Genomic DNA, 15,797 nt, shown 5'->3' on the forward strand with positions numbered 1-15,797 from the left:
AGCTGCGGCGACCACCATCAGGGGCTTATCTACAGCATTTTATAATACTGTAGATAAGCCCCCCGATGTATCCTGAAAGATAAGAAAACACATTAGATTATACTCACCCAGGGGCGGTTTTGTTCGGGTCCAGTGGGCGTCACGGTCCAGGACTGGCGCCTCCCATCTTCATACGATCACGTCCTCTTCTTTGCTTCCTGCCGCAGCTCCTGCGCAGGCGTACTGATTTGCCCTGTTGAGGGCAGCGTAAAGGCCTCTCTGACCTTTCACTGCAGTACTTTGCTCTGCCTCAACAGGGCAGAGAATTACGATTGCAGGAGCAAGCCCCAATAACCCAAGAAAAAGTAGCTGCCACCACTGAACGTTTATACAGGCTGATTGTTCACCCGTTGCTGGTAGCGTATGGCTTCAGGGGTGTGTTTTATAGTGCAAAAGGAACGAGTGTATGGAATTTTATATACAGCTCTGGCAAAAATTAAGAGACCCCCACATCAAAACCCTGTCATGGGCAGCCCAATCTCCAGACCTGAGCCTAATTGAAAACGTCTGGAATGTACCGTATATACTCGAGTATAAGCCGAGAATTTCAGCCCATTTTTTTAGGCTGAAATTGCCCCTCTCGGCTTATACTCGAATCATACCCAGGGGTCGGCAGTGGAGGTGGAGTGGCAGCGGTCTAAGCATACTCACCTGCTCCTGGCGTGGTCCCTGCTTCCCCAGCACCAGCAGCTTCTTCCTGTAGTGAGCAGTCACATGGTACCGCTCATTACAGTAATGAATATGGACCCCACTCCACTCCCATAGGGGTGGAGCCTCATATTCATTACTGTAATGAGCAGTACCATGTGACCGCTCAGTACAGGAAGACGCTGCCGGCGCGGGGACGCAGGGACCGCGCCAGGAGCAGGTGAGTATAAGCAGTGCGCGACATTCACCTGCTCCCCGTTCCACCATCGCCAGCTGCCGCTGCGTCTTCTGCATGCTCTGCACTGACGCTCAGGTCAGAGGGCGCGGTGACGTGATTAGTGCGTGCCGCCCTCTGCCTGAACAGTCAGTGCAGTGGACTGGGAACGTAGTGGCGGCGGTGGAACGCGGAGCAGGTGAATATAGAAAATGTCAGGGGGCCTGAGCAACGAGAGGCGCGTATGTGATTTTTTTTCTTTTTTTCGCAGTAACGGCATATGGGGCAAATGACTGTATGGAGCATCTTATGGGACCATAATCAGCATTTATGGAGCATTACATGGGGCAAATGACTGTACGGAGCATCTTATGGGGCCATAATCAGCATTTATGGAGCATTACATGGGGCAAATGTCTGTATGGAGCATCTTATGGGGCCATAATCAGCATTTATGGAGCATTACATGGGGCAAATGACTGTACGGAGCATCTTATGGGGCCATAATCAGCATTTATGAAGCATTACATGGGGCAAATGACTGTACGGAGCATCTTATGGGGCCATAATCAGCATTTATGGAGCATTACATGGGGCAAATGTCTGTATGGAGCATCTTATGGAGCCATAATCAGCATTTGTGCAGCATTATATGGGGCGTATTTTGTATGGAGCATCTTATGGGGGCCATCATGAACTGTATGGAGCATTATATGGGGCTCCTGATTCAATATGGATATTCAAAAACACTTAACCTACTGTTGTCTCAATTAATTTTACTTTTATTGGTATCTATTTTTATTTTTGACATTTACCGGTAGCTGCTGCTTTTTCCACCCTAGGCTTATACTCGAGTCATTAATTTTTCCCAGTTTTTTGTGGCAAGATTAGAGGGGTCGGCTTGTACTCGGGTCGGCATATACTCGAGTATATACGGTAATCAAGAAGATGATGGATAGTCGCAAGCCATCAAACAAAGAACTGGTGGAAAGCATGCCAAAACGCATCAAAGCTGTGATAAAAATCACGGGTATTCCACAAAATATTGATTTCTGCACTTTTCCCGAGTAAAAACAATAGTATTGTTGTTTCTAAATTAGTATGAACTGGTTTTCTCTGCATCATTTGAGGTCTAAAAGCACTGTGGTTTTTTTTTTTTTTTCTTTCAAATTTTGACAATTTCTCCTTTTTAGAAAAAATTATTGCTTGGAAATTTGGAGACATGTCAGAAGTTCATAGACTAAATGAAAAAATTACATTTTACTCAAAAACATACCTATAAAGAGAGAAATCTGACAAATTGAACATTTTGCAGTGGTCCCTTAATTTTTGCCAGAGCTGTATTTAATCTCAAAAGTAGGCAGTTGCTATAAAAATATACAAAAGTTTTAAGAGGACAAAACAATACAAGTATATACAATTACATGAATTGTGCTAAACTTGTGTCACAAAAATGCTGCATATCTTCTCGAAGGGAAGCTCTACTTAAAAAACTATACAGAATCACCGCAAGCAGACAGATAATTCAAAATCTGTACTTCAGAAGTCATGCCCACATACCTCCCCTGGGTGACCTCAGATTGGGGCTGGTCAAAAAGATGTAGCTACGGTCCCAAAAAATTGAGATTTCCAAGTGTTATGTTAACAACATCGTCACAGCACTGAAAATGTCTCCCATAACTGTAGGGCCTACGCTTGTCACAAAAACAATGTTATAATAATGGGAATCCAGTGCCAAAGAGTCTCTTACTTTTGAAGACCAAACAAATTTTCTCCGGAGGTGATGGATTTCACGTCTCAGACCTTCTGTCTGTTCTCCAACAGATAACCCATTTCAATTAGCTGTTCATAGCAGGAGGTCTTAAAGCAATCGGGGTTAGATGAAGTGCTAGTTCTTGTTCCTTTCCCAAGTTATAATTCATGCCTCAGTGTTCAATATGAGGGTGACACTTCCCATCTCTAGTGATGGCATTATAGATTATAGATTTTACTGTTACATATATGACAATGATCCAAGACATACTACAAAAGCAACCCAGGAGTTCAAGGCAAAGAAATGAAATATTCTGCAACATCGGAGAGATTCATCGGATCTGAAGCACACTGAGAATAAATATGGCAGGCTTAAGAGAGAACTTAAGGCAGAAAGACAAAGAACAACTAAAGTCAGCTGCAGTAAAGGTGGCAAATCATCACAAAGGAGGAAACCTAGCGTTTGGTGAAGTCCATGGCGTCCAGACTTCAGGAAGGCATTGCCCTGAAAGGACTCTCTACTAAGTATTAAAAATGAACAATTAATTTTTGGTAACATTGTGTCCAATTACTATTGAGCCCAGAAAGCGGGATGTTTAGTAAAATAATTGTTGCAATTGCTAAACTTTTCACAGGATATTTTTGTCAGTGCCCCATTATTTAAACCTGAAAATCTACACTTCAGTTGCATCTCAGTTGTTTCATTTTAAATAAATAAATAAATAAAAAATAGTGGCACAAAGAGCCCAAATCACGAGGATTCTGTCACTGTCCAAATATCTCTGGACCTAACTAATATATAAACTTCTATGCAGTAATTCATAAGAGGACTAAGTGTCATGCACGGACTGCAGTCCAACTTGCCAGAACGTGACAGTGCTTTTGCGTGTCTGAGGTTAAGTTCTGGTTGGGTATTCGTGGCACACAGATGTGTGATTGCAGCGTAAGATAAAGGTTTAAGGTGGCTACCATGGTGGCCTTCAGGAGGGTCCTGTCTGCCATGGTAACCCATTTGTCTTTTAAATTTCCTAGTCAAAATAGATGACAGTGATCAGAGATAGCACTGGTTGTTGCTGTGACACAGCTGACATCTACTGTATACATCGCACACGTGACCTGTGACAAAATGTACATCACGGGTTGAGGATTTAAAATGAGTTATTTTAACAATACAATGTATTTTATAGATACGAGAAATTCACAAGGCACTCGCTGGTTTAATAGAATGAAAGTTATCTTTAAAAAAATATATATATATATTAGCAAGAGGTGCAGCAGGGGAGGAATCTGGAGGCAAAGGCTGTTTCACTTCACATAAACTTGAAGGGAACCTGTCAGCTGAAGCAAGCTGTCCAAACCGTGGGTAGCATGCGTCAGCCACTGGTTATATGATCACAGCCACGTTAGTCTGTGAAATAAAAGTATATTTTCCTCTGAAATATCCCTTTAATAGCTGTCAAGGACCCAGTGTCACAATAGATGAGTAGTATAGCAGGTCCCCAGCAGCTTCTCCCTGCTATCAGTGGAAGGGGAGAGGCCGCATGGACCCACCTGTACGACTAGTTAATTGCGCAGCTGAGCCCCTGGTAGCTATTAAAAGTATGCTTTTCTCTGAGGCTATGTTCACACATTGCGGTTTTTACAGCAGAACAGCGGCGATTTTGCAGCTGCGGGTCCGCAGCAGTTTCCATAGCGTTTACAGTAACATGTAAACCGCAAACCGCTGTGCACATGCTGCGGGAAAAACTGGGCGGGAACGCAGCGGTTTACAACCCGCAGCATGTCACTTCTTTGTGCAGAATCGCAGCGATTCTGCACCCATAGAAATGCATTGATCCGCTTACTTCCCGCATGGGGCTGTGCACACCTTGCGGGAAGTAAGCGGATAATGTGTGGGTGGTACCCGGAGGGGAGGAGAGGAGACTCTCCTCCAGGCCCCGGGAACCATATTTGAGTAAAAAAAAAAAAAAATTAAAATAAAAAATCATGATATACTCACCTCTGAAGTCTCAGCGCTGCACGCGGCCGTCCGGTCTCAGGTTTGCTATGCGACCAGGACCTGCAGTGACGTCGCGGTCACATGACCGTGACGTCACGAAAGTCCTGGTCGCACAGCATCTTTGGAACCGGACCGCCGCCTGCAGCGCCGAGGAGATCGGGACGTCAGAGGGTGAGTATATCATGATTTTTATTATTTTTAACATTACTATTGATGCTGCATATTGCTGCATATGCAGCATCAATAGTAGGGGTAAAATCCCGCAGCGGAACCCGCAGGACAAACCGCGATAAATCTGCAGGGATAACCGCAGCGGGTTTGCCCTGCAGATTTATCAAATCCACTGCGGGAGAACCCGCAGGGACAGGACGCAAAGTGTGAACATGGCCTAAATCTCCAAAGTCTTTCAGAGACTAACATGGCTATAATCGTACAGCCAGTGGCTGATGCATGCTGCCCACAGCTTGAACAGCATGCTTCACCTGGCAGACTCTATTTAACTGCATCTATCTTGATCAAGTATCATGGAATTCCCACCAAACAGGAAAGGAGCTGTATTTGTTGTTACCATAATACTCAGTTTCCCTACGATTAATACACAACAGTATATTTACATTCCCATTAGCGGTACATTCACACTGAAGGCATCAAAACTATGAATTAACATACCGTATGTGGAATTATATACTTAACAAAAAAGTGTGAAACAACTGAAATTGTCTTATATTCTAGGTTCTTCAAAGTAGCCACATTTTGCTTTGATGACTGCTTTGCACACTCTTGGCATTCTCTTGATGAACTTCAAGAAGTAGTCACCGGGAATGGTTTTCATTTTGCAGGTGTGCCCTGTCAGGTTTAATAAGTGGGATTTCTTGCCTTATAAATGGGGTTGGGACCATCAGTTGTGTTGTGCAGAAGTCTGGTGGATATACAGTTGATAGTCCTACTGAATGGACTGGTAGAAACTGTATCATGGCAAGAAAAAAGCAGCTAAGTAAAGAAAAATGAGTGTCCATCATTACTTTAAGAAATGAAGGTCAGTCAGCCTGGAAAATTGGGAAAACTTTGAAAGTGTCCCCAAGTGCACCTCTGCTTTTGAGGACAAGTTTATCCAAGTCACCAGCCTCAGAAATCGCAGGTTAACAGCAGCTCAGATTAGAGACCAGGTCAATACCACACAGAGTTCTAGCAGCAGACACATCTCTACAACAACTGTTAAGAGGAGACTTTGTGCAGCAGGCCTTCATGGTAAAATAGCTGCTAGGAAACCACTGCTAAGGACAGGCAACAAGCAGAAGAGACTTGTTTGGGCTAAAGAACACAAGGAATGGACATTAGACCAGTGGAAATCTGTGCTTTGGTCTGATGAGTCGAAATTTGAGATCTTTGGTTCCAACCTTCATGTCTTTGTGCGACACAAAAAAAATGAACGGATGGACTCTATATGCCTGGTTCCCACCGTGAAGCATGGAGGAGGAGGTGTGTGGGTGCTTTGCTGGTGACACTGTTGGGGATTTATTCAAAATTGAAGGCATACTGAACCAGCATGGCTACCACAGCATCTTGCAGCGGCATGCTATTCCATCTGGTTTGCGTTTAGTTGGACCATCATTTATTTTTCAACAGGACAATGACCCCAAACACACCTCCAGGCTGTGTAAGGGTTATTTGACCAAGAGGGAGAGTGATGGGGTGCTACGCCCGATGACCTGGCCTCCACAGTCACCAGACCTGAACCCAATCGAGATGGTTTGGGGTGAGCTGGACCGCAGAGTGAAGGCAAAAGGCCAACAAGTGCTAAGCATCTCTGTGAACTCCTTCAAGATTGTTGGAAGATCATTCCCGGTGACTACCTCTTGAAGCTCATCAAGAGAATGCCAAGAGTGTACAAAGCAGTCATCAAAGCAAAAGGTGGCTACTTTGAAGAACCTAGAATATAAGACATAATTTCAGTTGTTTCACACTTTTTTAAGTATATAATTCCACATGTGTTAATTCATAGTTTTGATGCCTTCAGTGTGGATGTACAATTTTCATAGTCATGAAAATACAGAATAATCTTTAAGTGAGGTGTGTCCAAACTTTTGGTCAGCACTGTGTGTATGTACACACACACACACACACACACACACACACACACACACACACACACACACACACACACACACACACACACACAATCCCCTGCCAATTTTGCAAGTAACACACACACACACACACACACAATCCCCTGCCAATTTTGCAAGTTTTCTCACCTACAAAGAATGAAGAGGTCTGTAATTTTTATCGCAGGTTTACTTCACTTGTGAAAGACAGAATCTAAAAAAAATCCATAAAATCACACTGATTTTGACCTAATTAATTTGCATTTTATTGCATGAAATATTTGATACAATAGAAAAACAGAACTTAATCTTTGGTACAGAAACCTTTGATTGCAATTAGAGGTCAGATGTTTCCTGTAGTTCAATTTGGCGCACATTGCAGCAGGGATTTTGGCCCACTCCTCCATACAGACCTTCTCCAGATCTTCAGGTTTTGGGGCGATCACACGGCAACATTGAGTTTCAGCTCCCTCCAAAGATTTTCTATTGGGTTAAGGTCTGGAGACTGACTAGGCAACTCCAGGACCTTGAAATACTTCTTAGCGAGCCACTCATTAGTTGGCCTGACAGGTCATTGTCATGCTGAAAGACGCAGCCACGACCCATCTTCAATGCTCTTACCGAGGGAAGGAGGTTGTTTGCTAAAATCTTGTAATATATGACCCCATCCATCCTCACTTCAATAAGGTGCAGTCATCCTGTCCCCTTTGCAGAAAAGCACCCTCAAAGTATGACTTTTCCCATACCATGCTTCACAGTTGGACCTTGTTCTTTGGGTTTTACTCATCCTTCTTTCTCCAAACACAGAGAGTGGAGTTGTTTCTAAAAAGTTCTATTTTGGTGTCATCTCACCACATGACCTTCTCCCATGCCTCCACTGGATCATCTAAATGGTCATTGGCAAACTTCAATCGGCCATAAACGTACTGGCGGGAGCAGCAGAGCCTTGCGCGCCCTGCAGGATTTTAATCCATGACTGCGTAGTGTTACTAATGATGTTTGTAGTATGTAAGCCCGCAAGGGCAGGGTCCTCGCCCCTCTGTATCAGTCTGTCATTGTTAGTTTTGTTTACTGTAAGTGATATTTGTATTTTGATGTAACCGCGTCTAATGTACTGCACCATGGAATTAATGGTGCTATATAAATAAATAATAATAATGTTTGAGACTGTTGTCCCAGCTCCCTTCAGGTCATTGACCAGGTCCTCCTGTGTAGTTCTGGGCTGATTCCTGTCCTTTCTCAGTGACAAGATGTGGAAGCTCACAGATGTATCTAAAGCAACTGGCAGCGGTAATTTCTGCAAAAGGAGGCTCTATAGAGTACTGAATTTAGGGGGGTGAAGTTATGACCTATTTGTTTGCTTCACAATGAAAACCAAATGATCACAGTTGTAGGCATGTCGTTTACATGAACTGATGCAAACCCTCAACAAACTGAAATTCCAGGTTGTGAGGTAGCAAAACAAAAAATTTCAGGAGGGTGGAGTGGTGGTGAATAATTTGCAAGCCACTGCAGTTTTTTTTTTATGATTTGCGTCTTTTGCACAATAAAGTGCTTTATCTTTTTTTTTTTTTTTAACAAACTTCCATCAGACACCGTCAAAAAGACAGAAACAAAATGAGGGATATAAAAAAACGTCTGACTAATCAAAAGAATCTCCGTCAATAAAAGATGACCCTTAACACAATTTAAAGTACTAAATTGAATTTCCCAATTTAATCAAATATATAATGACAAGGGCTTTTTTTTTCTGGGAAAAGATGATGGGTTTACTGATGCCATAGTTTTTGTATGTGATTTTATTTCTCTTTTGTTTTTTGTGGAAAACCTTTGTGGTGCATTTTATTTTATTTTTTTCTGTGTTCAAAAGGGTTAAAGCGAACCTGTCACTAGGTTTGGCCTGTACAAGTTACTACCTCTCAGGGCATATATATTGCATTCTATAATGCTGTATATTTGCCCCCAACCTGACCTGCAAAAGGAGAAAAATAACTTATACTCACCTGTGGGGCGGTCGGGTCCAAGGAGTGTCGCTTTTCTTGGTCTGGTGTTCCATCTTCTTACGATCCTCGTCCTCCTTGCTTCGTGTGGATGACGCGTCCCTACGTCATCCACAGAAGTCTCAGTATCGTGCTCCTGCACAGGTGTTCTGTCCTGTTGAGGGCAGAGCAAAGTACCGCAGTGTGCAGGGAAAGGTCAGTACATCTGCGCAGGAGAATAATGCCAATGAGCCTTCTGTGGATGATGTAGGGACGAGTCATCCAAACAAAGCTAGGTGAACACTTAAGCTATGTGGTCAATATACAAATATATATATACACTATGCGTCAGCACTAACTTTAATCTACTATATAATTGTCTAAGGGTCACTTCCGTCTTTCTGTCTGTCCTTCTTTCTGTCACGGATATTCATTGATCGCGGCCTCTGCCTGTCATGGAATCCAAGTCGCTGATTGGTCTCGCCAGCTGCCTGTCATGGCTGCCGCGACCAATCAGCGACGGCCACAGTCCGATTAGTCCCTCCCTACTCCCCTGCAGTCAGTGCCCGCTCCATACTCCCCGCAGTCACCGCTCATACAGGGTTAATGCCAGCGGTAACGGACCGCGTTATGCCGCGGGTAACTCACTCCGTTACCGCCGCCGCGATTAACCCTGTGTGTCCCCAACTTTTTACTATTGATGCTGCCTATGCAACGTCAATAGTAAAAGGATCTAATGTTAAAAATAAAAAAAAATTAAAAATCATTATATACTCGCCTTTCCCGCTCCTCCCGACGCTCCGGTAACCGCTCCATGCAAGCGGCAAGTTCTGGTGGCAAGGATGGTATGCGACAAGGACCTGCCATGACGTCACGGTCATGTGACCGCGATGTCATCACGGCTTCTGCGCTACCAACCTTGGGACCGGAAGCTGCCGAGTGCACCGCACACAGGCGACATGACTACAAGGGCTCCCTCGGAAGGTGAGTATATGTTTATTTTTTAACCTGTGACATACGTGGCTGGGCATTATACTATGTGGCTCTGTGCTGTATACTACGTCGCTGTGCAATATACCACGTGGCTCTGCTGTATACTACATCACTGGTGGCTGCGTATATTGGATGAGACTTGCCATTGTAAGTCACTAGGTGCGAGAAAGCAAAAATCAGACGGCACACGGACCATGCGTATGCTTTCCAACTTTTTTTTTTTTTTTTTTTTAACCACACATCTCAAGAGGAATTATGAAATTTAATCAGCCACGGGCAGAACGCTCAGATAGAATAGATGTATAATTCCACAAGCTCCTTAAATATAATAAGTTAGCACCCTTTAGTGCTTCTCATGCCGCACTAAAAAGGTGTTTAGCTTTGTTTAACCTAATAAATATTCTGGTCAGCAAAGGTAACGCAGACCGCTGTCGTCTCATATTATCAGCCTGGGAAGGTTCCTGGTTATTGGGCCCTTCCCAGCCTAAAAATACCAGTCTGCAGCCACCCCATATCTGATACACTGCCGATTTTTGCAACTTTCCCCACCTACAAAGAATGGAGGAGAGGTCTGTAATTTTTATCATAGATACACTTCACCTGTGAGAGACAGAATCTCAAAATAAAAACCAGAAAATCACATTGTATGATGCATAATTAAATTGTATATTATTGCTTGAAATAAGTGTTTGATCACCTACCAACCAGCAAAAATTCTGCCTATCGCAAACTTGTTAGTTTTTCTTTAGGAAGCCTCCTACTCTGCACTTATTACCTGTATTGCACCTGTTTGACCTGTCCATACAATCAGTCACACTAACATCTCCACGATGGCCAAGATCAAAGATCTGTCTTATGGTCACCAGGGACAATTTTGTAAACCTGCAGGAGGCTGGGATGGGCTATAGAACACTAGACAAGCAGCTTGGTGAGAGTGCAGCAATTGCTGGCACAATTATTAGAAAATGGAACAAACAAAAGACTGGCAATCTTCCTTGGTCTGGGGTTCCATGCATGATCTTGCCTTGTGGGGTAAGTATGATTCACCCACCGGCTTCCTGCTGCTATTGGTGTTCACGTGTGCCGATACTCAAGAGAAATGACTTTGACCGCCGGTAGCAGCAGGAAGCCGGTGGCTGCACTGTGCACTACTGAAGAGCAATTAATTTTTACTGCTCTCTGCTATGAACAGTCCTGGTGAGTATTCCGGTAGCTGTGCTCTGCTTGTGAGCAGCGCATGATGTTCCTGCCATGCACTGCCTACAAACATAAAGCAATTGCTGGCACCGGAGCAGGACGATGCGAGGGGAGCACTGGGTATGCAAGTGTGTAATATTTTTTTTGTTTGTTTTTTAATCTTTCCTGATGTGGCCATGCATACCAGGACCTAGATGGGGCCAATCATACCAGGATCCCAGAAAGAAATGCATATTAATTGCCCTCTACGCCCATTGGCTTGGAATGCAGTGAATATTAATTTCTTTTTAGCTGCGGGCACAGAAGTTAGCCTCAGCCATCTCTGTGACCCGCTGCTATGCCGAAACCGCTCCCTCACCACAACCAGAGCCGATACATCCGGACTATGAGCCGCACCCCCCATTTTTCTCCACATTTGGGAGGAATAGTGTCTTATAGTCTGAAAAATACAATAGTCTGTGAAGCACCTTGGGTGCTCGCCACATTCCATGAGGGGTCTAGTTTCCAAAATGGGGTTATTTGTGAGGGGGTTTACACTTTTTAGGCATATCAGGGACTCTGACATGACGTACATTCTCATTTCCAGCCATTTTTTACGTTCAAATAATAAAACTCTGTGCTCCTTCTCTTCCAAGCCCTGATATGCACCCAAACAGTGGTTTTCCCCAAGACATGGGGTATATGTGTACTCTGGAGAAATTGCATAACAAAATTTGAGGTTAATTTTCTCCTTTTACCCTTGTGAAAATAAAGAACCTTTTGTCTAAAGTAAGTTTTGTGTAAAATAGTAAAATGTTTGTTGGTTTTTTCTTCCCATATTCCATTCCTGTGAAGCTTCTGAAGGGTTAATTAACTTTTTGAATGTGGTGTTGAGTACTTTGAGGGGTGCAGTTTTTAGAACGAATCCACTGGGCAGCTTTTTAACCCTTATAACTTCCTAACAAAAAATATTGTTTAAAAAATTATGCCGATGTGGGAAATGTTTGTTTTTTTAAAAACTTTTTTGTGTAATAACTCTGGTTTTAAGGGCATCAAAATTAAGTTTGAAAATTGTGGAATGTTCAAACTTTTCAGTTAATTTTTTTGTTTTTCCCATCTGAGAAAAACAGATGAAACTCATGCTGAAACCGTGATAATTTTTCTACGTGAAGAAAATAAAAATCTGAATGAGCCCTTACAGTGATACCAACTGATAGCTGAATATCAGTTGTCAGAACATTCATTTAGTGGCTTTTTGATATTTAAAGTGCACTGTATTCCCCTTTATTTTCCTATTAATACATTACTTTTATTTACATAATGGCTGTTTATAAATGTAAAAAAGTATAATCTTTTTTTTTTTTTTTCTTTTTTTTTTTTCTTTTCCTAAATAGGTTTTCACCTATGGGGGTAGATCATATGAGTAGTATATCTGGTGTGAATGTTACCAGCAGTGCTTCATCTGGATGGTGCATCTTCATCTACAACCTTGGTCAAGATGCAGATGAAGGAATCCTTTGGCAGATGTTTGGTCCATTTGGAGCTGTCACTAATGTGAAGGTTATTCGTGATTTTAACACCAACAAGTGCAAAGGTTTTGGCTTTGTGACCATGACAAACTATGAAGAAGCAGCCATGGCCATTGCGAGTCTGAATGGCTACCGTTTAGGAGACAAGACCTTACAAGTTTCTTTCAAAACCAGCAAGTCCCACAAATAACTTGCTCTTGTCTTTTGTATGGATTAGAGAAAATCAGATTGACAAAGTTGGGGGAAAACTTTTTTTTTTCTTAGTGTAAAACTCATTTGCGCCAATTTTCACAAGTGTTTGTCTTGGTCTAAATGAAAAGTGGGGGGAAAATTTTATACTCTGGGGTCTCGGTTTGCGATCCCAACATGTTAGACCAATTTTAAGTTCCTTAAGTTATTTACTTTAAATATACAAATAAAATATGAATAAATAACTTTAAATATACCCTATGGATAACTTTAAGTTTACGCTAACCTTGAAGACTTTTAAGGTTCGACCTGTGGGTTTCCATTTTCCTGACGCTGGAAATTACTTTTTTAAGCAAGCTGTCAAGATGCCAGCTCAACTATTAATTCGTGTGTGTGTATATACACATACACTCATATATTCTACTCTACTTTTTTTTTCTCACCCTCCTGCTCACTGATTTACACTATATCTAGAGGTATATGATATGTTTGTGCATGTATAATATATATACATATACACACAATATCTCTAGATGGATAAATACAGCTATAATTTCTTTATTGTTGCAAGGGCTTTGATTTAAATTTTAAGTCCAAATGGAGCTCTCTCACTAAACAGGTCTGTATCAGTGTGTGCAGCTCCCTAGATTAGCGTTCCAAATAATAAACCTGTTTAAGATTTTTTTTTTGGGGGGTGGGGTGGGGCAGGGGCGGGGAGTTAGATGTTTTTGTATCACAAAAGTTTTCTATTCCCTATTAAATCATATATGTATTGCCATCTTACAAAAGTAAATCATGCCATCGACTTCTATATTCCCAGAGGCAGGGAAGGACCAAAGAGTTCTCTGTTCAATAACTGAACTCTGAAACCTGTTTTTCATATAAAGGATTTTTTTTCTTGTGACATACTGTGCATAGTGCACTTTGTATTAGTACAGTATAGTTGAGTTCATGTCCATGCTTTTCAAACAAGTTAAATGTATGACATTCAACTAAGATTACTGTTTTAATAACACTTGTAAACATTTGAGCATTGTGCTTTTTTGCGTCCCTTTTTTGTGAATTTCTTTTGTAGGAGTATTGACCATTTGCATATAAAAGTTTAATTTCCTAAAGTTGAAAATATTAACAGAGTATTTGATTCTTATTTGTAGGTTTTCCACAACTAATTGAATCCCCTTTTGTGTGTCCTAACTTTTCCTAACAATGAGTTTTGCTTTATACATTTTATTAGCTGTGCTGCATCTGTGAGCGCATTTGTGTGAGTGCTGTGTTCCTCGGTTGTCACGCAGCCTCCGCTACTTTTGATCTGGAACATGAGTCGGACAAACTGAGTAGAACATGTAATTGGTGAGGCTGGATTACCTCTCGGTGAGCGACAGCAGTCTGAGCACCATGCTCAGCAGATTCATGTTCCTCCTCTGCCTGGATCCTGCGCTGCAATTCGCTGCTGGTCATTAGAAAGCATATCACAGGGCTTGACAACTGAAGGGCCAGCGCTCCAAAGCATCAGAAGGATCCAAGCAGTGGATAGTGTAGCCTCATCTGAGCTGCCAGTGCTTTGGAGCTCCAGCTCGTTTAGCCGACCAAGCTCTGAGATATGCTTCCTAATGATCAGCAGCGCTTGTCAGCTGAAAGGACAGCACTTCAAAGTTTCAGCAGGTTCCGGGCAGAGGAGGAGGGTAAAGACGGATCTGTGCATGCGACATTCAGGTAGCCCAACCCCAGAATCGGTTCATCTGATTCTGGTTCCAGATTGTAAGTGGCTCTATGATAGAGGAACACATGACCCACACACATGCGCTTACAGAAGCAGTGCAGGTGATGGAAGTATATTGGAAAACTAGTTAAGTGTTGGGATTATGAAAGGGGGTTAAATAGTAGTGGAAAACTTCTTTAAAAAAAAAAAAAATTAATCCCCGTAAGCTTTCTACAGACTGCCTTTAATTTTCAGGTTTTTTTTCTCTTTATTTAGTTTTTTGCTTTTTTGTGTTTTCATTTTGTTGTTTTTTTTTTGTTTTACTTTTAAACTTGACTATTAAATTTGATTTTGTATTGCTCAATTTTTGTTTTTGTTTTATTTTATTTTGGTAAGCTGCTTGCAGAAATTATTTAAATAATTCATATTTCTCTTCCTTGCAACTAGTACCGTAACTAAGTTCATGTTTTATCAAACAAAATTGATAGTGTAGTCTTTCTGGTGTATTGAACGACGCAGCTTGTCATGAATAAGACTAGCTGTTGCATTATGCCCCTGTCCCTCTTCAAGGCTCTTGTTTTATTTTTTTTCTTTTCTGTTGCGAATATATTGGAATGCAAACTTTGACGTACCTAACGTGCCAATTTTCCCGTTAACCAAAAAGTTGTAGGCAAAAATGATTTTAACTTTTTCTTGTGTATAATGTTGCCCAATCATAAGAAGGCAACCTTCATAAGAAAAAAAGCAAACGCCCCCCCCCCCCCCCCCCCCCCACCAGAGAAGCTCGGGTCGGAATATTCTTTTTCAGTGTAATGTGGTAAGACTGCTATGCGTAACCTTAATACACTGAGATCTTCTCATTCTTTATGCTTACTGTCATTCTAGCACTCTGGGTCTTTCCCAGGTATCGGGGAAAAATGCTGATACCTGGCAAATCCAGGGCATTGTGTATGGCAAGCGTTGTGTTGTCATTACATTATGATAGTGTTGGCAGAATAACTGCTGCCTGCTGACAAATTCTTCACAAAAAGCTGCCTATTTTTGAGCAGTCCTATGTAAATTGTAATGTTGTCAGTGAAGCAATGCAGACTTATTTTAAATTAATTTAAAAAGGATATCGTTCTAAGAATTAAACATTTTGCAAGTTTTTGGCCGCACCTATTTTCCTACTATTGTTAATTACATATGTTCCTCATGATGGCACCACTGGTTGTCTTCCTTGACCTTTGCTGGGACAGGAACAGTGATGTTAAAATGCCCTTCACATGACCGTCCAGTGTGAGCTGTCTCTACAGAACCTAGTCATGTGAGAAGTGCTCCAAGAGCAAAGCTAACTTACCATATATAAAAATGTAAATTGTCCTGTCTTCTCCTTCCACCTGTGAAAAGGTTTGGGAGTCACCACTTTTAGCAGAGGTTCCTTAGCAATCGGATAGCCAGAGAATAGCAGCTGGCATCTTGGAGAGTTACTGATT

The 15,797-nt window shown here is 42.0% G+C and overlaps 1 protein-coding gene across 2 annotated transcripts in view; it reads left to right on the plus strand.

Annotated features, from left to right (window-relative positions):
• ELAVL1 (ELAV like RNA binding protein 1) overlaps positions 1–14,686 on the plus strand; it is an 84,701-nt gene extending 70,015 nt beyond the window's left edge. For both annotated transcript variants that reach the window (XM_069740251.1, XM_069740242.1), the window contains exon 6: positions 12,300–14,686. In XM_069740251.1, coding sequence (XP_069596352.1) covers positions 12,300–12,624 — 325 coding nt within the window. In that variant the 3' untranslated portion in view covers positions 12,625–14,686. The remainder of the gene's footprint in view (positions 1–12,299) is intronic.
• Positions 14,687–15,797: the final 1,111 nt, after the last annotated feature.

Source organism: Ranitomeya imitator, chromosome 1 (genome assembly GCF_032444005.1).
Source record: "Ranitomeya imitator isolate aRanImi1 chromosome 1, aRanImi1.pri, whole genome shotgun sequence".
Taxonomy (NCBI): Eukaryota; Metazoa; Chordata; class Amphibia; order Anura; family Dendrobatidae; genus Ranitomeya; species Ranitomeya imitator.